The 27,702-nt window shown below is 46.0% G+C and overlaps 2 protein-coding genes across 4 annotated transcripts; both read left to right on the top strand.

Annotated features, from left to right (window-relative positions):
- Positions 1-27,347, top strand: ORP1D (OSBP(oxysterol binding protein)-related protein 1D). Of its 3 annotated transcripts, none has more exons than XM_048673230.2 (8): positions 1-565; positions 888-1,244; positions 1,978-2,062; positions 2,410-2,858; positions 22,339-22,362; positions 24,414-24,722; positions 25,975-26,319; positions 26,896-27,347. In XM_048673230.2, exons 1-8 carry the CDS (start codon positions 179-181, stop codon positions 27,052-27,054), a joined length of 2,115 nt encoding a protein of 704 aa, XP_048529187.1. In that variant the 5' UTR covers positions 1-178; the 3' UTR covers positions 27,055-27,347. The 3 variants fall into 3 exon arrangements, with proteins under 3 accessions (XP_048529187.1, XP_048529186.1, XP_087381979.1); XM_048673229.2 differs by having other exon boundaries at positions 22,296-22,451; XM_087525853.1 differs by lacking the exon at positions 22,339-22,362.
- On the top strand, positions 20,927-22,257 carry LOC147970977 (uncharacterized). The gene has a single exon (XM_087525854.1). The coding sequence runs from the start codon at positions 20,940-20,942 to the stop codon at positions 21,540-21,542; it is 603 nt and encodes a 200-aa protein (XP_087381980.1). The 5' UTR covers positions 20,927-20,939; the 3' UTR covers positions 21,543-22,257.
- Positions 27,348-27,702: the final 355 nt, after the last annotated feature.

Genomic DNA, 27,702 nt, shown 5'->3' with positions numbered 1-27,702 from the left:
AACAGCACTTCACATCGTTACTACAGTCCACCACCACCGCTGGCTACTGGCTAGTACCACTCCCACTCTCGCGGGAATGCAACTACGGTTTCCATGGCCTCGCAAACCCTAGCCGCCGGCAGAAGATCCTCCTGAGCGACCGATCCACCACATCGCGGCGGCTGGGTCTGGCTACCCCATGAATCCGCTTTGCTGCATCGCGCCCGTATCGGTCGACTACGCCGCGGACCACCACCACCACCACCACCAACCTCGCAGTGTCGCAGCCGCGACACTATCTGCAACGCCAGAGGCGGCTCCGCCTCAGCCCACGCCCCCTGTCGTTTCGGGGGTGCTGCACAAGTGGGTGAACTACGGGAAGGGGTGGCGGTCGAGGTGGTTCGTGCTCGAGGACGGGGTCCTCTCCTACTACAAGCTCCGCGACGGCGGAGGGGAAAGCGGTGAATCGTCGGCGTCGACAGCGGCGGCAAGGGTGATCGGGGAGGGTGACGCCCTACGGCGGGCGCGGGAGGACGCTGCAGCTGCTGGGAAGCAGTGGAAGCCCTTCGGGGATATACACCTCAAGGTACGTTACACTTGTGTTTGGCAGCGCTAGATTGGGTTTGTTCAAACCTGGGGTTGCGCCATTAGGAAGTTAGATTGTTGAAGTACCAGTTAGATTGTTGAAGTACCATTGCTCGGGTAATGATTGGCCGAAGGAATATTGTATTCTTATTACTGGGCTAGATGTGTTTACGGCTATCAATGATTTTGTTTGCAAAGAATTTAGTTTAGTGCTGAAATTTACCATTTTTATGGGGTTATGCGAATGTTTTGACAGAATGCTAGAGGGAAGAACAAGACCAGCATTGCTTAACAGTAATTTTTTTTCCTGCTCTGGTGTTCAGGTTTCATCTATCCGTGCAAGCAGGTCGGATGATAAGAGGTTGTATATATTCAGTGGAACTAAGACATTACACTTGAGGTGTGAAACTGAGGAGGACAGGAATGCATGGCTAGAGGCTTTGTTGGTGGCGAAGGATCGGTTTCCGAGGTCGCTAATGACCAATGATTTTGCTCCTGTGGCTGATATTATGCTGTCCACTGAGAAGCTGAGGATGCGTCTGCTACATGAGGGACTGAATGAAACAGTGGTCAATGAATGTGAGTCTATTATGATGACTGAGCTGCTGGAACTGCACAGTCAGATAAAGTCTCAGCAGCAGCAGCACTCTGTTTTAGTAGACCGGCTCCGTCAGCTTGAGGTAACTTTCTATTTCTAGTTTTGTTTACTTGACAATGTTCTGTACTTTTTATTGCGTTTACCATACTTACATAATGCACTTTCCAGAATCCTGGTAATATTAAAGGTATTTTATTATTTTAGCACACAGTAGCATTTGGTTCTTCACATCACATATTAGTGATGAACTGAATACTAGCAGGGATTTTCATTTCCTTTTTGTCTCAATTGCTTCTTGTATACCATCACCACCACTAGTTTCGTTCTGATTGTTGCATAATTGTAACCTTGCAGACGAGCATTTCTACTTTTCTTGAGACAGGATAATACTCTGTATGCATGGACATTTTGTGCATGTATTGTTTATGTGTAAGTCTGAGACATTTTGGTGAACATTGGGATATAAACTGTCGATGGTTATAAAATCCTGTGATAAGTGTGAGATTCATTTAATTTTTTTCATTCATTTGAGAACCAGTCGTGGTTAATTGATTTTTATTCATATATTTGGACAAAGGTTGACAATTGACAGCATATGACATCATTTATGGCCGAAACTAAAATAACTGCCCGTGTTATGGAAGTATGGATTAGTGGTAGATGCATAGAGCACACTTCAATTATATAAGCTGTACATTGTTGCTAGCTGCCATAAAATTCTTCTGTTCTGTAACTTGCGTTTTCTTTTTTAGTCTGAAATGACAACTTTTTTAAACATAATCTGAAGGACTAAGATGGTTCAGTTCTTTTGGTAGACAGAGAAAGTTGAGCTGGAGAGAACGGTTGTGCATGAAACTAAAGAGAGGGAAGCACATGGTTATGTTAATGGCAGATACAGTGGTCAGTAGTTTCATCTTCATATTACCATATCTTGCTTGTGATCCCACTTTTTCTTTGTCTTTCTAACCTGGCATTCTATCCTTTCAGTCCTAACAAGTTGAGTCATCCTACCACCCACCTGCACTGCATATTATAGTTAGTACACCTTATGCATTCATACTGCTTTAGAGATATAATCTTCTTACACTTCTAGCAGCTTGTTCATATTACTAGTCTTCACGTTAGTATTGAAACATGATATTCTCTGTTGGCAAGCGGCACATTCTAATCTTATTCGAGTGCTAAATTTATGTAGTGCTGTCCCCTACGCTTCCAGTTAATTCTTTACTGCATTGTTGAATGTGCAGATTTTTATTCAGTTCTATCAGGCGGGAGTGCAAGCGAATCTGATCCAGACACTGCAAGTCAAGTTGCAGATGCTGAATCTGATGAAGACGAAGTGACATACTTTGATACAAGAGATTTTTTGTCTGTAGAATCTCTACGAAGTGCTTCTCGAAGGAGGGAACTTGTGACAAATGGCTGCAATGCATTAGAATCTATTGGAGACTCCAGATCATATACTGCCAAGTTTACCAAATATCCCATTGTTGAGCGTCGAGATAAGTTACCTGAGCCAAAGGAGAAAGAGAAACCAATAGGATTATGGTCAATAATTAAAGAAAATATAGGGAAAGATCTCTCCGGTGTTTGTCTCCCTGTTTATTTCAATGAGCCTTTGTCTTCTTTGCAAAAATGTTTTGAGGATCTGGAGTACTCTTACTTGGTTGACAATGCACTACAGTGGGGAAAGCAGGTATAGTTGATAATCCACTCCAACTCTCTGTATAGCTCATTGATGCAAAACAGTTCTGTTTTCATCTCAGTATAAGATACCCCCCTATATGCTCAATAAATATTTGCCCGTACATTCCATTTTCGAAGCTTTCAGGTTTATATTCCTTTGTTAAATATTGATAGATAATTTGACTGTAGTTTTATGGTTAGTGCATCATTTCTCGTTGTATTGCAAGACACTTGGGGAATTGTACATAAAAGTCTCTTTGGGACTTGAATGCCGCAAGCTATGGAGTTTATCAGCTCTAAAACATGACTATAGGATTTGCAAGGTTAAAAAAAGAGAGGCATTAAGCCCTCGCTAGGATTTGGGCAGAGACTTGCTTCTCCTCTTTGGCCTAGGCGGCCTTGCTCCTACTATGGAGCTGCTTGGAAGGGGAGGAGATGGTGCTTCCGCGGGTGAGCAGAGTCAAGTGGCGTTAAGGCAAGTGACATTGATGCAGAGAGGCATCGGTGTTTCCGTATTGGTGCTGGTGCAGAAGTGGCAATGCGGGGTTGGCAGCTGATAAGCGGTGTTGCTAGGCTTTCCACATTGGCCTAGGAGGGGTTCCCACACATGCTTTAACTGAAGACCATGTATCCTTCTATCTCTCGGTCTTCCCTACGAAGACTGCACTTCGTCTGCAATAAAGCCCGAAGAAACGCAAGCGCTTCTGCTCGTCATCTGCCCGGACAACACACTGGAGCTTCTTGTCGCACCAATATTTCCTTCAAGTTCCCCTCCCTAGATATGGGGCAAACCGTGGGGTTGGCCCGATCTTCACGATTGGAGGTGAATTTGAGGAAGATTGTGAAGGAAAAAAAGAGAGAGGAGTCACAAAGGAAACTAGCACAAATCAACACACAAGTTGCAAAACAAGATGCACATGGATAAATCCTTGATCCAAATCATCCACAAGAGAGAGAGAGGATGCACTATAAGGTCCTAAGACAAAGAGTGCTTGAATTCCATGGAGTCTTCTCCACATGTAGAGGTCTTGATACTCCTCCGATGAAAGTCAGGGGGGGGGGGGGGGGGCTCCGGGGTGCCCGGAGCTCCTATGGTTTGAAGGCTCGAATCTCTGGGGTGTCGAGAACTTGCGATAGTCTTCCCTTGGACTTGCTTGTCGATGCTTCCAGAAGCTCCCCTTCGTCTTCATGGTTGCTTCTATGCTTCCAAGTTCCCCTCTTAGATGGTGTAGGCGTTCTTTTGTGCTTGACCTTCTCCATGCCATGTGTGACGTTCGACACAAACCGAAAGGTGCACATGGTAGGAGTGCCAAGTACTATATCATCCGCGAGAGAACCAAGTAGACACCTGTAAAAGAGAAATTCACCTCTGCATATATGAAGTGTATGATGCACATGTCTCTTAACGACGGGGCACTTGCCATGGTTATGTCAGTAGGATGCTCCACATCATCTTCCCCCGCTTGAAAATGATTCGACTAGATTCGACCTCGGATCGAAATCCACATCACCATCTGAAAAAGATGACTCAACATTGTGGTATGGGACACTCACCATGTACTTAAGGCCTACACATGCACAAGACAAATCGAAGAGTGTGTTTGCATGGTAGAAAAATGCATCATCCATCATGATGCAATGCTTGTCTTGCACATCACTGTTAGTACAAAACATGTGCATTGAATGCATTGTGTATGCATGTCACAAGTCGTGGCAATATGTGCATCTTGCATATTGAGCAAAGAAGGACAAGGAACATGCTTTACATGGGATGGATCAAAATCTCCTAATCATGTGAAGAAGCTATGGGGCATTCTCATGTTCAACAATAAAAGCATTGTTGCACTCTACACATAGAAAAGAGCAATTGTTCAACATGGTAGAGGCAACTATGGGGGAATTTTGACAACAATTATGGCATGGCATGTGCAAAGCATGGGCATTGTTGCAATCAAACATATGGAGAGAACAAGGAAACAAGTTTGATGCAACAAAGTAAGCATAATCAAAATGGTCAAAACAAAGCATGGCCAAAGTATCATTGTGTTGGTGAGAAGTCCTATGTAAAGAACATTGTGTCATCATGACTCCCCTACCACAAGAAGCATCATTAATGGTTTGTTGAAAAATGGTACAACAACAATAAAGCCTTTTAGTCCCAAACTAGTTGGGGTAGGCTAGAGTTGAAAGTTGAAACCCATGAGCTCGAAACCAAGTCATGGTTCTGGCACATGGATAGCTAACTTCCGTGCACCCTAGTCCATGGCTAGTTGGTGATATTCCAGTCCTTCGGATCTCTCTTTACGTAGTCCTCCCATGTCAAGTTTGCTCTACCTTGACCTCTCGACATTATCAACACACTTCAACCATGCTTACAAATAAACATACAAGTGGAAGAAGTATGGAGCATGTTTAATGCAAGACATGGGTCACAATGGCATGTCATCGGAATAGAAGTGCTCAAAGCATGCAAAGTGGATATGGTAATATGGGCACAAGGTATGGAATGGACAATACCCAATAACCATGTGAGGGCCGTGCAGACGAACATCGTGAGGACTTGTCGAAATGACGAATGGAGGACAAATACTCCGTGGTTTTGTCAACTCCTGGGCTTGCGACGTTGACACGTAAGCGTGGTGACCTATTGTTGTAGGGTGGAACCCTAAGATGGATTTTTTCACACTTGGAGGGGGAAAAGGGATGAACACCAAGAACACAAAGAGGAATTCACTCCAACAATACCCAATCACACATCCACTAGAATAGCAAACACATAGATCCACAAGATTACAAGCACAATCAAAGGAAACAAGCACTAGGTGGAGTTCTTCCCACTCCTAAGAGATGAGGTCTTGATGATGGCAGTCTTCTCCAAGAGGAGGTCTTGAAATCCACAAGTGGATCCTCTCCTAAGAGGCCTTGATCTCCAATGGAGTGGTAGAAGAAGCAAAGCTCTCAAAATATCTCACATGTCTTTGCTAAGTCTAAAAATAACCCTAGGTACGGAATATATAGGCTTGGGGGCGAGGTGGATGAAGTAAAGGCCCAAACCAGATCTCAGCCACCCATCCTGTAGGGCCCGTGCGCACGGGGTAAGTGGCCCGTGGGCACGGGGTCTTGGGGGCCCGTGCGCACGGGGTCGCCTGGGACCTTCTATCCTGCTCCTTTGCGCTGCCCTCTTCTTCCTCAAGGCCTTGGGGTGGTTCTTCTACTCCTTGGTGATGCTCCTTAGCTGCTTGGGAGCGTTCCTCTTCGTACCTAATGATACATAGAGCATTTCGGTGAGGTAGCAACCAAGTTCCACTTGTATCCGTATGAATGTCAAGTAGGAAGGAGTTCACCTCGGTTTCCATTGCGCGTGCTCGAGCTCTTGTCATGGGTCCACGTGGTGATGGAAGGATGCTCGTCATCATCTCCCCCCCCCCCCCCCCCCCCCGATCATGATCTTCATCACCATGGTACTTGGCCAAGTCCTTGACACTGAAGATGTCGCTTGCGTTGTACTTGTCGCGTGGGATGTCGATCTGGTAGGCGTTGTCATTGTAGCGTGCTAGCACCTTGAAGGGTCCGCCGGCTCGTGGTAGTAGCTTTGACTTGCGCTCGTTGGGGAAGCAGTCCTTGCAAAGATGAAGCCATACGAGATCTCCTGGTTGGAACACCATGGGTGACTTGTTGATGTTGAGCTTGTTGGCGATGCGATGTACTTGACGCTCGATCGTAACCCTGGTATCTTCATGCATCTTCTTGAGAAAGCTTGCCCTTGCATTTGCATCCATGTTTGCGCTTTTTTGGAGCGCAAGAGGTAGAATGTCCAATGGGGACAATGGATTGAAGCCGTTGACAACCTCGAAGGGGGACTTGCCGGTAGTAGAGTGGCGGGCTCATTGTAGGCGTGCTCGGCGATTGGTAAGCACTCCTCCCACTCCTTGATGTTCTTCTTTATCAACACGCGTAGGAGAGTAGATAGCATCCGGTTGGTGACTTCCGTTTGGCCATCGGTTTGGGGATGATAGGCCGTGGAGAATAGTAGCTCGATGCCGAGATTGGCGCATATGGTCTTCCAAAAGTGACTTAGGAACTTGACATCACGGTCCGACACAATGGTCCTTGGCACTCCATGCAACCTCAATATTTCCCTACAGAAGAGATTTGCAACATGTGAAGCATCGTCTATCTTATTGCATGGGATGAAATGTGCCATTTTTGAGAATACGAAATCCATACTAATATCTTCCCATGGTTGATATGGAATTGGAAGTGGCATATGTAAACCATGAGATTGAGATTGTGACTTAGCTTTGCGGCATGTAGAGCATTTGTTGGTGAAGCGTGCCATGTCGCGGAACATCTTTGGCCAAAAGTACTTGAAGGAGAGTGTGGCAAAGGTCTTGTCGCGCCCAAAATGTCCCATAAGTCCTCCGCCGTGAGCCTCTTGCAAAAGTAACAAACGAAGCGTAGACTCGGGTATACAAAGTTTGTTAGCGCGCATAAGGTAGCCATTCTTGAGATAATAGTTCTCCCAACAAGGGTTAGCAAGACATTTGGCATAAGGAATCGCACACGTAGGATCATGTGCATAAAGATCTTTAACATGCTCCAACTCAAGTTGAGTAACTAACATGCATATGCGGGAAAGAGCATCTGCCACAACATTTTCTTTACCCTTAATGTACTTGATCACATAAGGAAAAGATTTAATAAATTCACTCCATTTAGCATGCCGTTTATTCAACTTGGTTTGACCTTTAAGGTACTTTAGTGTCTCATGATCGGTATGTATGACAAATTCATGTGGGCGAAGATAATGCTCCCAAACATGCAATACTCGCACTAGAGCATACAATTCTTTGTCATATATGGGGTAGTTGAGTTGAGCACCGGAAAGTTTTTCACTAAAGTATGCAATGAGTCGCTTTTCTTGCATTAAAACTCCAATTCCATGACCACTAGCATCATAATGAACCTCAAAAATTTTGTTGAAATTGGGTAATGCAAGAATTGGGGCATGCGTAAGCAAAGATTTGAGCTCATCAAATGCGGTAGATTGAGATGGACCCCAAACAAAGGGTGCATTCTTCTTACTCAAAGCATGCAACGGTGCGGCAATAGTGCTAAAGTCTTTCACAAAGCGACGATAAAAACCCGCAAGACGAAGGAAACTACGCACTTGTTGCAGATTAGTGGGTTGTGGCCAAGTTTTAATTGCTTCAATTTTAGACTCGTCAACGTGAACACCCTTTGAAGACACAACAAAGCCGAAGAAAACAATCTTGTCAACACCAAAAGTGCATTTTTCCATATTGGCATAAAGAAGTTCTTTTCTAAGAGTTTGCAAAATGGCCCTAAGATGATTCACATGCTCTTTGAGGGATTTGCTGAACACAAGAATGTCGTCAAAGTAGACCACAACAAACACACCAATGTAAGGACGAAGCACATAATGCATAACACGCATGGAACTACCGGGTGCTTCTTATAAACCCATAGGCATAACTAACCACTCATACAAACCAAATTTTGTTTTGGAAGCGGTTTTCCATTCATCACCTTCTTGTATGCGGATTTGATAATAATCACTTTTAAGATCAATTTTTGAGAAAATAGTGGCGCCGCTAAGCTCATCTAGCATATCATCATGGCGTGGGATGGGATGCCTATAGCGAACGGTGATAGCATTGATGGGTCTACAATTGGAACACATGCGAAAACTACCGTCTCTTTTTGGCACAAGTATGACCGGTACGGCACAAGGACTCAAACTTTCAAGCACATGTCCTTGGTCTATGAGATGTTGGACTTGCCTTTGTATTTCTTTTGTTTCTTCGGGGTTGACGCGGTACGGTGCTTTGTTAGGAAGAGGTGCACCAGGGATGAGGTCGAGCCGATGTTCGATGCCACGTAGAGGAGGAAGACTGGGAGGTAGCTCATCGGGAAAGACATCCGCGAATTCCTGCAACAAATTAGACAACACTAGAGGAAGAGGATTAGAAGTGGTATTCTTTGCCACCTCATCTTTGCACACTAGGACATAGTGGATGACTCTCGATGGGTTCTCACACACTTCTTTCATCTCTCTTTTTGTGGTTAGGAGGACCAAGTTTTTCTCCCTTGGCGAAGAGTCACTCAATTTGGGCTTGTGGCGCTCGCTCTTTGTGGTGGTTCACTCTCACACTAGTCTCTCCACGATGGGTGGATGCTTGCTTGTCGGCAATCACTTGGCTTGGTGACATAGGTCGTAGCACGTACTCCGTTCCCTTCATCTTGAAGCTATAGTGGTTTGTTCTCCCGTTGTGGATGACGCCGCGGTCGAATTGCCAAGGTCTTCCCAAGAGAAGATGGCACACAGACATAGGAACCACATCACACTCCAAGGTGTCCTCATAGGCGCCGATCTTGAACGAAACTTGCATGCTGTGCTCCACTTGTATGGTGCCGGAGTCGCTAAGCCATTGGACCTTGTAAGGGCGAGGATGCTTCTTCTTGACCAATTGCAGCTTGGAACATAGCTCATCACTTGCCAAGTTGTGGCAGCTTCCTCCGTCGATGATGACCTTCACGGAACGTCCGTTGATGCCGGCCTTGGTGTGGAAGACGTGATACCTTTGGTCTTCATCTTGTTGGTGTTGAAGTTCGCCTTGTTGGTGTTGAAATGTCAAGACCTTGGAGACCACGAGAGCGGGACTTGAATCATTGTCACAATAGACTTGAGCATCTTCTTCGTTCACTTGACGGTGCATGGCGACGTGCTCGAGAGCTTCCATCTCGTCTTCACTCATGGAGTCATATGTGCCATCATCATTGGCGATCATGGTTCGCTTGTTGATGCATTGGAAAGACTTGTGTCCACGGCCACCACATGTGAAGCACTTGATAGAACTTGCCTTGACGGGATTGTCCGGTGGCGCCGATGAAGAAGTCTTGTTCTTGTAGTTGCTTGTCGGAGGATGAGTCGAGGAGGGCGTCGCTTGCTTGGAACTTGACTTGTCACCGGTACTTGGTGATGCTCTAGTCGAGGTAGGAGGTGCCGAAGTCGTAGTAGGGGTAGCTTGAGTGTATGAGCCGTAGGTCTTGGATGAGTACTTGGCGTATTTGAAGTCTTCGTGTACTTGTCGCTCCGCCTTGGTCGCTTGATGAACTAGCTTGAGAAGGTTGGAGTAGGGTTGGAAATCGGTGATCTTCCTTATTGGGTGGTTGAGGCCGTTCAAGAAGCGTGCAATTGTTTGCTCATCATCTTCTTTGACATTAGCTTGTATCATGGCGATCTCCATTTCTTGATAGTATTCTTTCACCGTCTTCGTGCCTTGATTGAAAAGTTGTAACTTCTTGAAGAGATTTCGTGTGTAGTATGTGGGCACGAAGTGAGCTCGCATGGCGTCCTTCATTTGTGTCCAAGTCGTGATGGGTGGCTCGTCCTTCTCGCGGCGTCGCTCGATCACTTGCTCCCACCAAATGAGGACGTAGTCTTGAAAATCGAGGGATGCCATGGCGATCTTCTTTTCCTCGTCATAGTTGTGAAGATGGAATATCTTGTCGACTTTCAATGCCCATGAGAGGTACTCCTCAGGATCGTTGCTTTCGGAGAACTTGGGCATGGTTAACTTGAGCTTGCCGTATCGTAGTTCTTCATCATAGTGACGATGTTGATGTCGCTCTTGGCGTGGAGGGTCTTCAAGCACTCGATCCACGTGGTGTCGCTCTTGACGTGGAGGAGGATCTTCGTCGTGGTTGCGCTCTTGGCGTAGAGGAGGTCGAGGCATATGTGCTCGGTTTCGCCTTTCTTGTTGTTCTTCACGTCGGGCGGCTTCTTCTTTTCGTGCTTGACGAAGTGCTTCCTCTTGCTCACGGACTTGACGGCTGCGTTGGGCAACGGCTCGAGTGGACTCTCGGAGTGCGTCTTGAGCCGCTTGAGCTTGAGCTTCCCAGCTTTGTTGCTCTTGCCGGATTGCATCGCCATCTTGAGATGCTTGTCGTGGACGATGTGGCGGTAGTTGTTCTTGATCCATGGCTTCTCGTTCTTGGCGTCGCGCTTGCTCACGTGCTCGAACTCGGTCTTGTAGGCCATTGCCATGGAATGGATTCTCTTGCGCTTGGTGGTTTTGAGTGTCATGGCGTCGAGGAGGACTCGCGTCGGAAGAAGAATATGACGACGAGTGGCGACTTGAGTGGCGCCGTCTTGGAGAAGAGGTTGAGGAAGACGCGCGGCTCACGATCATGTTGCGGAATTCATCCATTTGTTTGGAGAGCTTGGCGTCCAAATAGTCCCGTGGACGTGCTTCCGATTGTCGTAGGTCGGTGGCGAGTTGCTTGATGCGATCACCCAAAGCTTCACTCTCTTGATGTAGAGCTTGTTGTGCGATGAAGTGGTTCTTGGTAACGTAGTCGCGTTCTCCATCTTGATCCTCGAAGAGTGGGTTCGCCGAAGAAGTAGGCCTATCCATCATGTGGAAGTGGTGGTGAGTAGGAAAATGAGAGAACAAAACCAAAGTTACCTTTTCCGAAGATTGTGGATGCAACAAGTACGATCCCACGTGATGCTATAATAGTAGAATTGGTGTCGGGTATTGTTTCTCACACCTACAAGTAAAAGGCTTATGGAGGATCGCGGTTAGGAAGTGGCACAAGTAATTCAAGCAAATGTTAGTAAGATGTTGAAAAAGTTGAAAAGATGCACAAATTGCAAGTAAGACAAATAGATCAAACCCAAGGATATCACTAGGAACACACACACGGAAGATAGATGGGATCCGCACAACCAAGGAGTGAGCTCTAAGAGGTATAACCACGGGAATGCTCTTGTTGTACGGATACTAGAGAGACGCTAGCTCGATTGCTCTAATGGGCTAGATACGCTAGTGCACCAACCTAATAGAGAAACGGGTCGTCTACTATCCCAAGTATGCTTATGTACGTATGAACCAAGATGCTGAACTAGGCAAAGTGGCTCAATGCTATTGCTTACAAGCTCTTGCTTCTCTTCTCTTTTGCTTAAAAGCTTTCTTTTTTGACTATGCCACAATGCTTGATATGCGAGCCACAATGCGAGGTAACAAGTAGTATATGCACGGGAGAGACGTAACACTAAAGGTGCACTATAAGCGTGGCCCGGCAATTCTCAACTTGCTAGTCTCGATGGGTAAGCTACGCAAAAAGGCTCGAGGCTATCAAGGTAAAGGCAAGGGTAATACAATGGTGTCGTCGAGGTTACCATCCTTGCTTACGGTTGGTATGAAGACGAAGTGGTCGATGTCGAAGTGTAGTCCAAGTGTAGTCCAAGCCGATGATGAGTGGCGGTGATGATGAATACAAATCGCGCCTAAGTAGCCGAAACACCTTAGGACACGTGAGAACCGCAACGATCCGCAACTCCAAAGCTCAAACACTCACGAGAAATATTGCGGAAGGTCAAAAGTGGTGGTGGAAAGGCAAAAAGATGAACAACAGTAGCTGGCCGAAAGTTTCTGGAAGGGTAAGCGAGGCCCGTGTGCACGGGTCCCGATGGCCCGTGACATGGGGTGTTCTGGGAGCGCAAGAACACCTTGGATCCATGGGATTTTCTCAAATTTCCGGCCAAAATCGATGGATGGAAGGGTGGGTAATGGTGGTAAGGGGTAGATCCACTTGTCAAACACCAAATGCGTGGATCAAATCAACCAAATCTCACAAGATCCAACAAATTGCAAGAAAAATTTTGGGGCTATTTTTGGTGGGGATTTTTGAATTAGGACGAAAAACAACAAAATCAAGCTAGCAAATGGGGGGTAGGGACTCCAAGATGTGAATCAACCTTGCTCATGATACCAAGATGTTGTAGGGTGGAACCCTAAGATGGATCTTTTCACACTTGAAAAGGGATGAACACCAAGAACACAGGGAGGAATTCACTCCAACAATACCCAATCACACATCCACTAGAATATCAAACACATAGATCCACAAGATTACAAGCACAATCAAAGGAAACAAGCACTAGGTAGAGTTCTTCCCACTCCTAGGAGATGAGGTCTTGATGATGGTAGTCTTCTCCAAGAGGAGGGTCTTGAAATCCACAAGTGGATCCTCTCCTAAGAGGCCTTGATCTCCAATGGAGTGGTAGAAGGAGCAAAGCTCTCAAAATATCTCACATGTCTTTGCTAAGTCTAAACATAACCCTAGGTACAGAATATATAGGCTTGGGGGCGAGGTGGATGAAGTGGAGGCCCAAACCAGATCTCAGCCGCCCATCCTGTAGGGCCCGTGTACACGGTACACGCCCGTGCGCACGGGGTGCTACAGCCGTAGCTCCCTGTGTAGCCCATGGGCGCGGGGTCGCCTGGGACCTTCTGTCCTGCTCCTTTGTGCTGCCCTCTTCTTCCTCAAGGCCTTGGGGTGGTTCTTCTACTCCTTGGTGATGCTCCTTAGCTGCTTGGGAGCGTTCCTCTTCGTACCTAATGATACATAGAGCATTCCGGTGAGGTAGCAACCAAATTCCACCTGTATCCGTATGCATGTCAAGTAGGAAGGAGTTCACCTCGGTTTCCATTGTGCGTGCTCGAGCTCTTGTCATGGGTCCACGTGGTGCTTGATGTGTTGGTGTAGAGTCCATGGGGATGATGGAAGGATGCTCCGCATCACCTACACAACACCGAGACACAAGAAACAATGTGTGTGATAGATGTACACATCATCCATAATGATGTGTGCCTGTATGTGCATGTGGGCGTTAGTTAGCACAAGATATGTAATGCACAAAGAAATTTGATGCATGATACAAGAATACATCATCCATCATTATAGGATTGTTGTTATGCATAACACAAGGGGACGAGTGTAACAAGTGTATGTTGCATCATTAACATGTGCATTCATGTAAAGCATATGGTGCACACACATACAACACATAAATGAGTCCAAACCATCTATCATGTATGAGAAAGCTATGGGGGCTTCCTCATGAGCGATAGTATTAACAATTTTTTGCAAGCAAGACAATGAGAAGACAAATATTTCATCATGCTCGAAGCAACAAAAGGAGTGTTTGGGTAACGTTCTAAGCAATGCATGTCCAAAGCATCAATGCAATTGCAACCAAAGTGATGGAAAGAGAAATTGTTCTTCATGCTCGGTGCATCACACAAAGCATTGTCATCAAAGCATATGGAGAAGGGACATTGCAAGAACAATGTATAATACCACCATGCCTACAAGAAACACAACAAGTAGAACAAATATACGACATGTTGGATGCAAGACATGGGATATTCTCCACATTTTTCATAATGAAGTGGTCATGGCATGGCATATGGAAATTGTCACACAAAGGATGGAAGCATGCCAATATGTTCACAAGTGATGCAAATGCCATTGACCAAGAACTTGTCATCTATGCCATATTCACAAATCAAGTTGAACTCAATGGGGATGGCATAGTCACTAAGAGATCCAATATTCAAAAAAGCGGTAAGCGTAAGCAGAGCGGAAGGCCGCAGCTTAGAGTAATGGCCGCTTAAGCGTAGCTTAACCACGATTAAGCGTTTTTCTAAGGCTAGAATTTGGCTTTTTTGAGTAACATGCACATGAAAAATAGGAAACATAGCACATATCTTTTGAGTTTCTCTTAGTGCTAGTGCTCTCCCGTGTGCTAATGCAGCAGCATTAGTAGCATCATCTCCTGCCTCCATTCTTATGCTATTCCAGTATTCTTAGACAAATTACGAGTGAAGAGAGCGCAGAGCAGCATTGGATCTGGATCTAGAGCAGAGTTATAGAAGAGGAAGAGGAGTAGAGGAACAGAGGAGGAAGAAGAAGAGCTGAAAAGCAGAACAGAGGAGGAAGATCTGCATAAAGGAGAGGAGAGGAGTGAATCAATCCTCACCTGAACTGAATGGAGTGGACGTTAAGGAGGAGAGGGGGAACAGGGAGCCGTGCCTCCAGGTCTGCTGACTGCCGAGGAGGAAGACCAGGGAGCTGTGCCTCCTGTGCCGCCACAAAAGCCTCTCCTTACTCGTCAATTCTTACCCTAGCCGCCAGGGAAATTTGTGTTGTGGCCTAATACCCCCCTTTCCCCTCCCACCTACACTTTCCTTGTTCCCGCCCTAGTGTTTCCAGCGCTTTTCCATCACTTAAGTGCGCGCAACGCACGCTCAGCCAACGCCTAGCGCTAAAGCGCCCGCTTAATCGCGCAAAAAAGGTAAATGCTTAAATCTGCGCTCAGGGCAGAAGTGAAGTGTTTAGGCAGCGCTTAGCGCTTAAGGGTGATTAATCACCGCTTAAAAACGCTTGCTTGAACACTGTGGAAATCTAATCCACAACATATGACGAGGATTATCAAACATGACATGACATATGGAATTTTCACAAGATGTCCTATGAAGCATAACATCACAACTAATATACTCCATATGATACTCCATATGATCATCATCATACTCATCATAAATGGGCAATAAAGCATCATATGGGGAAGTCAAACTAGCATGTGACATAACAATAGGAAGATCATCAATATCAACAAGTAATCCAATTCATTCACGTCCACTAGTGGGACAAGAACATCACCTATATTGTTACATTTGTAGTTCTACTCACGTGGTGTAGGTGTGGTGGAATGGACCATCTTGTGGCCATCTTCTTCATCTTTATGGAACCATTTGGGGGTTTCATCTTCTTGTGCCATGGTCATCATCTTGTCCATTCGAGGGACGAACTTGTCGGGGATTGGCGCTCTTCATGCATGAGACCTAGCACCAAATGAGAAGACACCGAAGCGGTAGAGATTAAGTTGTTAAGAGCTGTAAATGGCCCCACATGACCTATCAACTACCTCACTCAACTCTTGTGGTGGTTCACTCACTCCGTCAAAGTAGATGATCTCAGTGCTCATTTGGTGGAGTCACTCAAGTGGTGGTGGTTGCTCTCCTCACATGGGAAGTGGGGCATCACGTCATATATGTGGTTAGTGGTGATCGCTCACTCTCTTGATATGGGCACAAATGTCTCCGTAGTCATTATCATGTGTTTCCTTTGTTGAAGGGACGACCCCATGCTCAACCATGTCGCCAAAGATGAACACTATAAGATGTGGCTCATCATCACTCGCATCCATAACAAAAGGGAAATTCCCATGCTCGCCTGTCTCACTATATTCGCCTCCATGGGTGGAAGCTTGTTTCTTGCTTGCCACCTTATCACTTGTTTCCAAAGAATGTTCCTTGATTGGCTTCATTGTCGTCCTCACCGTGCCCCCTTCTTCAAAAAGAGTTGTGCTCGACTTGGCATCTTTGTTATCATGATTGTTAAGCTTCATGCACTAGCCAACACAACCAGAAGTCTGAACTGATGGAAAGGGCTAGGCAATCCACATATATATACACTTCAACACCCCGTCCCACGTGTGACGCGGGAAGTCAACACGTGGATAGACTCAGAGGTATGGTTCAAGAGGCCTATACGTGGACACAAAGGGGGAACAACAGATTTTGGATAAACTGCGAAAGCCAGGACTTGAACTCAAGACCTTAGGCCCTAATACCATGTTAAGCTTTCATGCACTGGCCAAAGCAACCAAAAGTCCGAACTGATGGAAAGGGCTAGGCAATCCACATATACACTACAACAATGACGAGGGAGATCGGGGACATTGATCTTCAAAGCGTCATCTTGGAATATCGTCGCGTTAAGCTTCAACATTTTGATGGAAGTATCCTAGTGCTCGTATTGTTGGGTGTTGGTCGCCCTAAAGTGTGCATGGGCGCAAGTGGCCTTGGCCTTCTTGATGTGTCTTTCCGCCTTGAGAGCACCATCGAATAGGTCTTCGAGGATGTAGTTCTTGAGGGAGGTAGCCTTGGCGATGCCATGCTTCAATCCCGTTGTGGAGTAGTACTTCATCCAAATGAGGCTTTGTTCATCGCTTCAACTTCATGTACTTGTTGATGGACTTGGTTCCTTTTGTGGTGCGCTCCAATTGGCGCAGAAGAGTATCCACTTACTTGGATGGCACAACCTCATGCCACATTGCCTTCTTCAACGTGGACCAACTTGTAGGTAAGTTCTTTGAAGGAAGTTGATGCCACCATTCAGACGCGTAGTGATGGAAGTTTCTTGTGGCGTGCCTCACTTGATCTTTATAGGGAACTTGTCGATGGATGAAAGATGTGTCTGTGCTTCATTCCCATAAAAATCTTCGTGGCCATGAGTCCCATAAAATGGTATCTCAGTGTCGTTGAAGTCATTTTAACTCGTGGGAGTGGTGGACTTGAGCCTGAGAAGCATCTCTTGTTCGTTGTTGTGGGGGGCTTGTTGAGATTGCACTTGATGATTGGTTTGGTGGTGGCCCTTGTCGGTGTACTCTCTTGATGTGGAGGTACTTGTCTTGTGGGACTTGTGGGCAGATTTGCCACGACCACCATAGTTGTCATTGTTTGTGTGGGTCCCTCGCATAGAGTTCTTGGCGGATGAAGTTTTTGAGGCTATGTCGCAAGTTCTTCCACAAGTGCTCCACTGTCCCTACATGATGGCACTAGTGCAAATAGTAAGTGGCTAAAGTGAAAGAACAATATCAAGTTACCGAAGTGAGCAAAGCTGATATGCTAATAAGTGTTCCCAAACATAACACCTATAAACTTGCAAAAAGGCTAATATATGGAGCTTAGAGGGTTTAGTGGACCAAAATCAAGCAATAGCGGATCAAGATATGGAAAAAATTGGCCAAGATCCAAATGAACTCAAAACAATGCAAGTTGATCACAAGTGTAGAGGAAGGAAACAAAAGGAACACATGCAAAGATAGCAGGCTTGTGCAACCAAAGGAATGAGCAGTTTTTTTTGGCCAAACGAAGACTAATGCTCGTGTTGCACAAACAAACACAAGGAGAAATGCTAACTTGATTGCATGTAGAGGGCAATGGATTTGTAAACTTGGCACCACTGTAACGACTTGCAAACTTAATGTTTTCCTATAAGTATACTTTGCACATGTATCTATTTTGCTCTTTCTCTTGCTTATAAGCTTTTCTTTCTTTTTTATTTTGTTTTTTAAAGCTTTTCTTCCTTTGCTTTTTTTTTGTGCCAAGTCCAAGATACAGGACTAACAATCACGAGAAATGGCTAGCATGTACACAAGATACCAATTGATGCGCCAAGTAGATATCAAATGATTCTTACTATGTTATTGCTCAAGATAGCAATGATGTATATGACAAAGATGTCACTAAGGTACTCAAGTGTAGGATGCCGACAATACTCAAATAGCTAGTCCTAGTGGGATCAAAGTTTTCGCAAAGGAACAATTGGCTATCAAAAGCAATGTTAGGGAAGAGTAAGGTTACGACAGAATGGAGAGTGTACCGGCATTGCTTCCGGCGAATGTGTCAAAAAGGATGAATTAGTGGTCGTGGATGTCGTAGTTGTTTGTGAGGTCGATGTAGCGGTAGCGATGACCGAATGCTTCACCTGATGAAACTTGGACGACGAAGCGAGCTTGATGGTTGGCATCGATGAAATTCTTCCAAAAGTGTCTAACGCAAATGATGTGGAAACCAATGTGGTGATCTTGGGCATGTCGATAGCATCAAATCTAGCCCAAGAACGCTGGAATTGGAGTCTAGAATGAAATGTTATGACCAAAAGGTGAATGGTGTTGGCTAAGTCGGGAAGGGAGGGAGGGGGGGGGGCTTCGAGGTTATCCAGAGAGAGTGCCAAAAGAGGCTTGGAAATCCGGGGTAGTCCCAGGGCTGCGGGAGGTCGAGTCTGCGGGGTCCTGAGGGAAAAAAACTTGGGTTCAAAGTCAAAATTTGACAAGGAAAAGAAAACTTGGGCCAAATCCACGAAAAGGAAGGTAGATCAACTAAATATGCAACTATGCAAGAGATCCATGAAGCAAAACCAACCAATTTGCACGAAATCTAACAAATCAATTGAAATTGACTTTGGGCTATTTTTGGTGGGGATTTTTGAATTTGGGCTGGGAAAAAAAAGACTAGCAAAGGGAGGTGAGGGGGTTCCGAACTTCCAATTCGTCGCAACTTTGTTCTTGATGCCAAATGATACGGGGAAACCATAGGGATGCTCTTCACGATTTGGAGGTGGATTTGAGGAAGAACGCGAAGAACTCGGGAGAAAACGAGGGGAATTATGAGGGAAACTAGCATAAATCAACACACAAGTTGGAAAACAAGATACACATGGATTAATCCTTGATTCAAATCATCCAAGAGAGAGAGAGAGAGGGAGCAAGATAAGGTTCTTCCCCAAGTCCTATGGGGGAATCTTCTCGACAAGTAGAGGTCTTGAAACCCCTCGGAGTCTTCACCTCGCAAGGTGGCCTTGTTCTCCATGAGGAACCATATCCGCATTGGAGGAATCCCACAATGGGAGGTAGATGAGCAAAGCTCTCTTAGTTTTAGATATAATCTTTGCTAACCCTGGAGAGAAGGTGGGAGAAGAGTATATATATAGTCCTAGGCATGAAGGGTTAAGTGAGGGGCAAAAAGGGAAAGGTACATCCATCAACTCTTGTTGGAGTCCAAATTGAGTTTACTATGAAGAACACATTTTTTTTCTTCTAACTCTTGTTGAGTCAGATAGTACATGATTCTCTACCTTAAAATAGTTATTACATCCATCAATTCTTTTCGGAGTCTAAATTGAGTTTGCTATGAAGAATTGATGGACCAATAGTGTATAATCTCCAGTGGTTCTGTTATGGCCGGTTTAGCTAGGCCCACCGGGCAATCTTAGCCCACAAGTTATCTAGGTTAATTCTTATGCAAGTTATCTTAGGTTAATTCTTATGCAAGTTATTTAGGTTATAAATATAGGCTGTAAGACTCTTTTTGGAATCAAGCAATAAGAATATTATTATCCCTATTGCCTGGCTCCCAGAGGAGTCGGAACCCTAGCCGCCTCTAACCCTAGCCGCCGCCGCCATCCTCCTCCCACGCGACGGCGCCCAGCCGCCGGCGCGCCCGCTCATCGCCGCGCCCTCCTCCATCCTTCCCCTACAACCTACGGAGCAGGTTCGGTAGGATCCCTGGTTCTACCAATTTGGTATCCAGAGACTCAGGTTCGATCATGTCGTCATCAACACCCACGCCGCCGCTGCCCATCATCACCACCGCCCCGATGACCACTGCCGGGTCCCCAACGCCGCCGGCCCCGATCACCTTTGCGCCGCCGGCCCCCGCCACTTCCGCGTCGCCGACAACCTCCGTCTTCACGCCGGAGGAGATCACCAGCACCCTGCTGGACCTCGTGACGGCCGTCCAGGGCATCTCCCTGTACTTGGCCGGCCCGCACACCACCCCGCCGGCTGCGCCCCCCGCCTACAGCCACCCGGCGACGCATTGGCCGATCCAGAACGCGTCGGGCCCGAGCGGGACGCCCCTGCTGCCGTTCCAGGCGGGCTACACCAGCGGGCCCGCGCCGCTGCTGCACCTGCCCTGGTACTCGGTACCCGCTGCAATCGTCGGGGCCCATCCGTCGCTCCAGCCGCCGCCCGCCCCAGCGCCGTCCTGGCCGCAGTGGCCCGCGTCGGTTCTCGCGGCGCCACCCGCGTCTCCCGCGCCCGCCCTAGCGCCGCACTGGCCCGCGCTGGCCCCAGCCGCGCCAACTGCGCTGCCCACGCCGGTCCAGCTCCCACCGCCGCCGCCCAGCTCCGGACTGGGCCAGTCCACATCGGGAGGACTTTCGATCCAGCAGGTCCAGTTTCCGCCGTCACCGTCCCCAATCCCGACCTGGCTAACCGGGACGTCGCCACCGCCAGTTTACACAGAGGCCGGGGACCCACCGGTACCCACGCTGCAGTCTGGGGCCTCGTCCGGCTCCGCGGGGGCCTACGACGGCCTCCCCATCGTTGACCGGGCGTCGTCATCATCACTGCTCCGCACCGCCGAGCCGGTCGGCCATGGCGCCGACCCAGACGCAACAATGGTTCGCCAAGATCGATTTCGCCACTTATGACGGCACGGAGGACCCCCTCAACTGGCTCAACCAGTGCGACCAGTTCTTTCGCGGGCAGCGCACCCTCGCATCGGAGCGTACCTGGCTCGCCTCGTACCACCTCCGCGGCGCGGCACAGACCTGGTATTACGCCCTCGAGTAGGACGAGGGCGCCATGCCGCCTTGGGAGCGCTTCCGCGAGCTCTGCCTCCTTCGCTTTGGGCCTCCGGTTCGCGGGAGCCGCCTGGCGGAGGTCGGCCGCCTTCCCTTCACCTCCACGGTGCAGGACTACGCCGACCGTTTCCAGGCCCTGGCATGCCATGCGTCGGGTGTGACGGCGCAGCAGCGGGCCGACCTCTTTGTCGATGGACTTCTGGATCACATTCGCGTGGACGTGGAGCTTCGGGGACCCCAGGATCTCCAGTCGGCCATGTACTACGCCCGCGCGTTCGAGCGCCGCGCGGTGGCCATCCAGCAGGAATCACCGTCCCGGACAGCTGGGTCGCTACCCGGGCCGGATTCCGCGCAGAGTCGGCCTGCGCAGGCTTCTGCGGCACCCCTCACCGCGACCGCGGCACGCCCGTTCCGTCGGCTCACCTCAGCCGAGCTACTCGAGCGTCGCCGTCAAGGGTTGTGCTTCAACTGCGACGAACCCTACACGCCCGACCATGCCTGCCCGCGACTCTTCTACCTGGAGGTTGCAGACTACATTCCGGAGGATGCCGTCGCTGCCAACCTGGCCGCCCCAGCTGTCGAGAAGGTGTTTGACGCTGGTTGATCGCCTCGAGGAGTTCCGCAAGCGCTTCCTCACCTTACAGCTCGAGGACGAGCTGTTTGTGCAGGCGGGGAGAAGTGTTATGGCCGGTTTAGCTAGGCCCACTGGGCAATCTTAGCCCACAAGTTATCTTAGGTTAATTCTTATGCAAGTTATCTTAGGTTAATTCTTATGCAAGTTATTTAGGTTATAAATATAGGCTGTAAGACTCCTTTTGGAATCAAGCAATAAGAATATTATTATCCCTATTGCCTGGCTCCCAGAGGAACCGGAACCCTAGCCGCCTCTAACCCTAGCCGCCGCCGCCATCCTCCTCCCACGCGACGGCGCCCAGCCGCCGGCGCGCCCGCTCATCGCCGCGCCCTCCACCATCCTTCCCCTACAACCTACGGAGCAGGTCCGGTAGGATCCCTGGTTCTACCAGGTTCATTCTAAATTCTGGAGTATTTGCTTAAGTTGGGGCTTTCCTGTCAATCCTTTCCTTTTGTCCTTGGAAAATATGTGGTTTCCATATGTCATCTATAACTGACCGAGGTTTTCTAGTAAATATTTAATTTTAGTACTTGATAATATTTTACTATTTTACTTGTATACCGTATTTTATTTTAATATTTCCGATTACTGAAGGAAGACACTATTCAATCTTGTTTACAATGCCTTTTTAACAGTTTAACCTTTTGCACTAAGGTTACTTTGCACTGGAGACTCATCATTTGTATTTTGCAATGAATAAATTCTTGGTGAAATACAATACAGGGTGACAGCTTGATGAGGACACTTCTTGTTGCGGCTTTTGCAGTATCAAGCTATGCTTCAACTGAAGGTCGGCAATGCAAACCCTTCAATCCTCTACTTGGTGAAACATATGAAGCTGATTATCCAGATAAAGGACTTCGCTTTTTCTCTGAGAAGGTTGTGTAGTTGTTTCTTAGATAATTGAAGTTATTATTACCCCTGGTCTCATCGATGCATCCAACCAGACTTCTTACATTGTTTGTTACATAATCATGAAACAACAATCTCAACAGAAAAAGGAAGATACCAAAACAACAAGATCAACCAACACCAGACGATAGTAATATGGCATCCAAGACTACTCTATAAACTAAGAAGCCTAGCACTGGCACACCATCCAAACCGCGATATAGACTCCCTGTTAATCCGTTCGAGCCACTTGGCGCCAAGCTTCATGGATTCCTTGTATTGCTTCTTTTGTAACAATGCCCATGACCACAACCAACTGGTACACCAGAGTAGCACCTGCATACATGAGTGAAATTTCTTTTTGTCAACATCATTCCTGCATAGCCAAATTGGAAGGAGTACGTAAAGAGAGATCTGAAGGATTGGAATATCACCAAAGAACTAGCCATGGACAGGGGTACAATAAAAAAAGATTTTGGATAGTTTCCTGTTCACAGCAAAAGCTACACCATGTGTCCCCCCCTGCCACTTACACTTATTCGATTGTCCTTTTGTAAGGACTACCCTCGTGCATTAAAACCACAGGAATTCTGACCTTTAGAAGCAGTTTCAGACGCCATAACTGTTTTGATCTAAATCTGACCCACTTAACATTAAAGCCTATACATGGAGTGTAGAAAAAAAACTCATGTGGTATGAAGATCCCACTTAAACAGATCTTGCCACTGAGTTAGTTGAACCTCTGCTACTTTGAGGACAATCTCATTCCAGTCATTTAAATGCTATCCAATGAGGGTCAGCGGAAATCAACCAGTGGATTCGCCACTGTCAGGACCCAGCCAACACTTCTCTGAAGAATTTGACAGCCATGTTCTTGGTCAGTTAAGTTTGAATCGTCTATCGAGCGCGTGAAGTCAAGCAAGCTGTCCATCTACCATCCTACGCCCCTCCTTCCTCGGTACCGCTTCGCGTGTAATGATGAAGCAGTCAATGTTGATCCGGCATCGGACGGCTACAAGACTCTGAGGCGTCGCTGTTACTTTACCGCAAAGGCTACAGTAGGCAACTACTCTGTTTTACTTTTTCTTCGTTCTTATCTCATTTGTAAGTAAAGCCAAGTATCTGGAGACATCGGGATCATTCTCCCTGTATTGGGGTAAACCCTAGCCGCCAGTGTTCCTGGCTGGCCCTTAGGTGTATCTTAACTTGACCTATATTCCCGCAATTAAGCTCCAAATTTGCTAAGTTTTGTGATTTGAGTGAGAGTTGTCTGAATCTTGTTCTTCAGACCTTGGTCGGTCTGACAGCCACCCGGAGAACAGCGGCTACCATGGCATCCTTATGTCAGACAATGTTGAATAATCTCGGGTACATAACTGAAAAGGGCATATGCCGATCCGTTTATCCTCCCAAAACCTAGGCGATTCCCCATTTTTCATACTGAGTGAACCAACTTGTAAAAAAGCGTCCTTCAACCTCATAAGGCCCTTCCAAAACTGCGAGTCTGTTGGCTTGTCTTTAACCGAACTGAGTGGTTTTTGCCCCAAATATTTATTTTGCGACAATGGTTGTCAATCTCCACCCTCTATTCACAGCTTGAATATCCAATAACCTCCAAATCTTGAATACCGAGGCCACCCTGGTCCTCAGGAGTACACATAATCTCACAACGTGCTAAACAATATTTTCTTTTATGCTGATCAGATTGCCAAAAGAAGTGAGAAGCCAAGAACAATTATAGTCTAGTCTCTTCAACACTCTCTTAGGGATCTCCAAAAAGTCATTATTTGAAGAGATTATGAGTTATTTCTGAACAGAGCAATTCCTAGTTCATGACATTATTTTTCTTATTACCACGCAACTTTATGTAAGTACGATCTTTTTGTGTCTTGTGAAGTGCTCACTCGGCTGATTAAAAATATGTTCTTATTTTAAATTTGATTATTTCAGGTCAGTCACCACCCCGTGGTTGTTGCATGTCACTGTGATGGTCGAGGTTGGAAATTCTGGGGTGATTCGAATCTGAGAGGCAAGTTCTGGGGTCGATCCATTCAGCTTGATCCAATAGGCGTTCTAACCCTTCAATTTGATGATGGGGAGAAATTCCAGTGGAGTAAAGTTACTACTTCCATATACAATATCATTATAGGGAAAATTTATTGTGACCACTATGGCACAATGCACATCAAGGGAAGTAGTCGCTACTCTTGCAAGCTTAAATTCAAAGAACTGTCAATTATTGATCGGAATGCACACCAGGTAAATCTGTAATTTCAGTACAAAATGAACTCTGTTTTATTTGGACCACAATAGGGGGGGGGGGGGTCAGCTCAGGAGGGATCCGGAGCGAATGATCGTCCCCCCCGAGAGGTTCGATCGAGTGAACTGCCCTAGTTCCTTTGGGTGTTCGCTCCAAGCGCTTGTTCGCGTGACCTGTGACCCAGAAATAAAGCAAAGCGCGTGGGACAAAACTGGCTAGCCCAATTAACTGCTTTTTGCAAAAAAATGCCGTCAACAAAAAATCGAAAAATTATGATACAGGAATTGCCAAAAAAATGTATAATTTAGACATGAGAGAAAAAAAATGCATGGATGTATATATAAAAACAGAGATAGAATTACCATGACAGTAGGAAAATGCCACCTCTTTGTAACATGAAAATGTCACCTATATGTAACATGAAAAATGCCTTAACACAATGAAAAATTCAGCTTATATGTAACATGAAATTGACATGCTACATACAAAAAGAAATTTGCCATGGTACAATACATAAAAAAAATATTATCTACAATTTGCCATGGGGACATTTCAAAACATACCTACAAATTGACAGGGGTTCGTGGAAGTTTAGCTATCCATGTGCCAGAGCCATGAGTTGGTTTTGAGATCTTATGGGTTTCAGCTCTAGCCTACCCCAACTTGTTTGAGACTAAAGGCTTTGTTGTTGTATTGAAATGTAATAAACTTCTGTTTTTAGCAAATGCCTACTAGGCTAAACAATAATTTACATTAAAAGTAGTAATTGATTAAAATTAGCGTCTTACATTATGGGACGGAGGTAGTAATTCTAAGATAATGCATCTTTTAAAACATCAATATAGGCACTATGATTTTGTTCCTTCTCTTGGAGTAGTCTAACTAGCTAGGATTGTCGAAAACCCCCCTTGTCGTGTTCGGATGCATTCCGTTGTTGTATAGGACAGTAGGAGTGGTCTAACTAGCTAGGATTGTCGAAAAAATACGAGCTCAAGATTCTTGGAGAATCTGGGGGGAGGTCTGATTCTCAAGATTCTGAGAGAATCGGCCAAAAGAACTGGCCTCCGTAGAGAATTGTGGCTGACGTCCTTAAAGGGCGACATGGTCACTTCAATGTACCCCCTCCGTCCCAAAATAAGTGTCAACTTTAGCTATGCATTTGCTATTGATCGTCAGTAATTTATTTGCAGTCTAAATATATTTGGGCACACATAGGGTCAACATCTTAAATAATTTGGATCAATCACGCAGGTGCAAGGATTTGTACAAGATAATAGGACTGGAGAGAAAGTCGCTATGTTAATTGGAAAATGGGATGAAGCTATGTATTATGTGCTTGGGGATCCAAGCGCTAAACCCAAGTGGTACGACCCAATGTCAGAAGCAGTTCTTTTGTGGGAGAGAGACAAGTCTTTGAATCAAACCCGATATAACCTTTCTCCATTTGCAATTTCTTTAAATGAATTGCCACTTCACATGTTGACGATGTTGCCTCCTACTGATTCTCGCCTGAGGCCTGATCAGAGACATCTGGAAAATGGTGAATACGAAAAGGCAAATTTGGAGAAACTCAGACTTGAACAACTTCAGCGGCAGGTATTCCAGTATTATGTTTGATTTAATCTTTTATCAATGTGTTTTCTTGTTTCTTTTTATCATAGCATCATTTATGGGAGTTGAGATTGTCACATTGGCCGACCAAGTACCGTGGCTAATATTGTAAGTCAGAAACCATGGGTTTGGAATCTCATCTGTCGTGTGTAATTTGCACTCATTAGTCTCATGAATGAAGAAGTATCTTCTAATTGTTCCGTGGATCTGATGCTCACACTGTTTGTAAAGCTCAATATCTGAATTAGTGAAATATGATTGTAATTTCCGAAGCGTTCTTCCTTACACATTGGAAAAGAAACTTCCCAGGAGTTCTTTCAATTGGTTGTAGCAACTAGCAATTGAGACCCAGTTTATTAAATTTTATTCTAGTTTGATTTGCAAAGATGACAAGATTCTGACAGCTTGAGAATTTTAAACATTCATATTCATAATGAGGAAGAAATCATAACTTTGGTGCTTATGCTATTTGGCAGCATATTACTTGTGTTTATCACCAGGCTCATTTTTTGGCTGGGCTTCACTCCTGCTGGTGCCACATGTAATGGCTTATATTTACAGGCTCGAAGGTTACAAGAGAAAGGCTGGCAACCAAGGTGGTTCAGGAAGGACGAGGACGACAGCTACTGCTATCTTGGGGGATACTGGGAAGCGAGGGAAAAAGGAAACTGGGACGGGATCCCCCATATATTCGGCCAGAGCAGTGCATCGACCGGGTAGTCGCAGCTATAACCCTGCGCCTCTTTCTTTTATGGTAGTGGTGTCCACATTTCCTTTACACGGAACATTGATTGGCACAAAATGAAAATGTGAATATATGCCAATTTACTGGAGGTTTCACGTAGCCAGAATGTACTGGCAAATACTTGATGAGATTGTGTTACTACCTCTCTCTCAGTTTACAGGGCATGTGCGTGCCCCTAGGTTGTTAATTTGATCAACTTAATACAAGTCATATATTACAAAAAATATACCAATATAAACTTCAGATGCTCTATTTTCAAACTGTATAATTTTTGTGTTATATAGTTTATATTAAGGTGATAAAATTGACAACCTAAGTATACGCGTAGGACTTATAAACTGAAACGGAGGTAGTAGTAGGAATGCGGTTAAGTAGGTAGGTTTAATGCATGCAAAATTCAATTATGGGCTCGGCTGAAATATACTTATTTTGGAACAATTTGATCCCTTTTTTCACTCTGGATGTTTGTCTAGCAGTTTTGTGAATTCTGTAATCATACTTTTTTTGCGGGAAACTGCAATCATCTCTATTACTATTAAAAGAGCAAACTTAGACCCTATTCGAAGACCCGCCACTTCACCACTCCGCTCCCGGAGCTGGAGTTAAAAAGCACGGAGCTGGGA

Source organism: Triticum urartu, chromosome 5A (assembly GCF_056163025.1).
Source record: "Triticum urartu cultivar PI428250 chromosome 5A, HENAU_Tu73, whole genome shotgun sequence".
Taxonomy (NCBI): domain Eukaryota; kingdom Viridiplantae; phylum Streptophyta; class Magnoliopsida; order Poales; family Poaceae; genus Triticum; species Triticum urartu.
The sequence above is the reverse complement of the archived record's forward strand: the minus strand, read 5'-3'. Positions and strand labels throughout refer to the sequence as shown.

Coding starts and splice junctions, on each gene's coding strand:
- ORP1D (XM_048673229.2), top strand. CDS start 179: ATGAATCCGCTTTGCTGCATCGCGCCCGTATCGGTCGACTACGCCGCG. Junction 2,063..2,409: donor TGTTAATGGCAGATACAGTG/GTCAGTAGTTTC, acceptor TTGAATGTGCAG/ATTTTTATTCAGTTCTATCA. Junction 22,452..24,413: donor TTCGCTTTTTCTCTGAGAAG/GTTGTGTAGTTG, acceptor TGATTATTTCAG/GTCAGTCACCACCCCGTGGT.
- LOC147970977 (XM_087525854.1), top strand. CDS start 20,940: ATGCCGCCTTGGGAGCGCTTCCGCGAGCTCTGCCTCCTTCGCTTTGGG.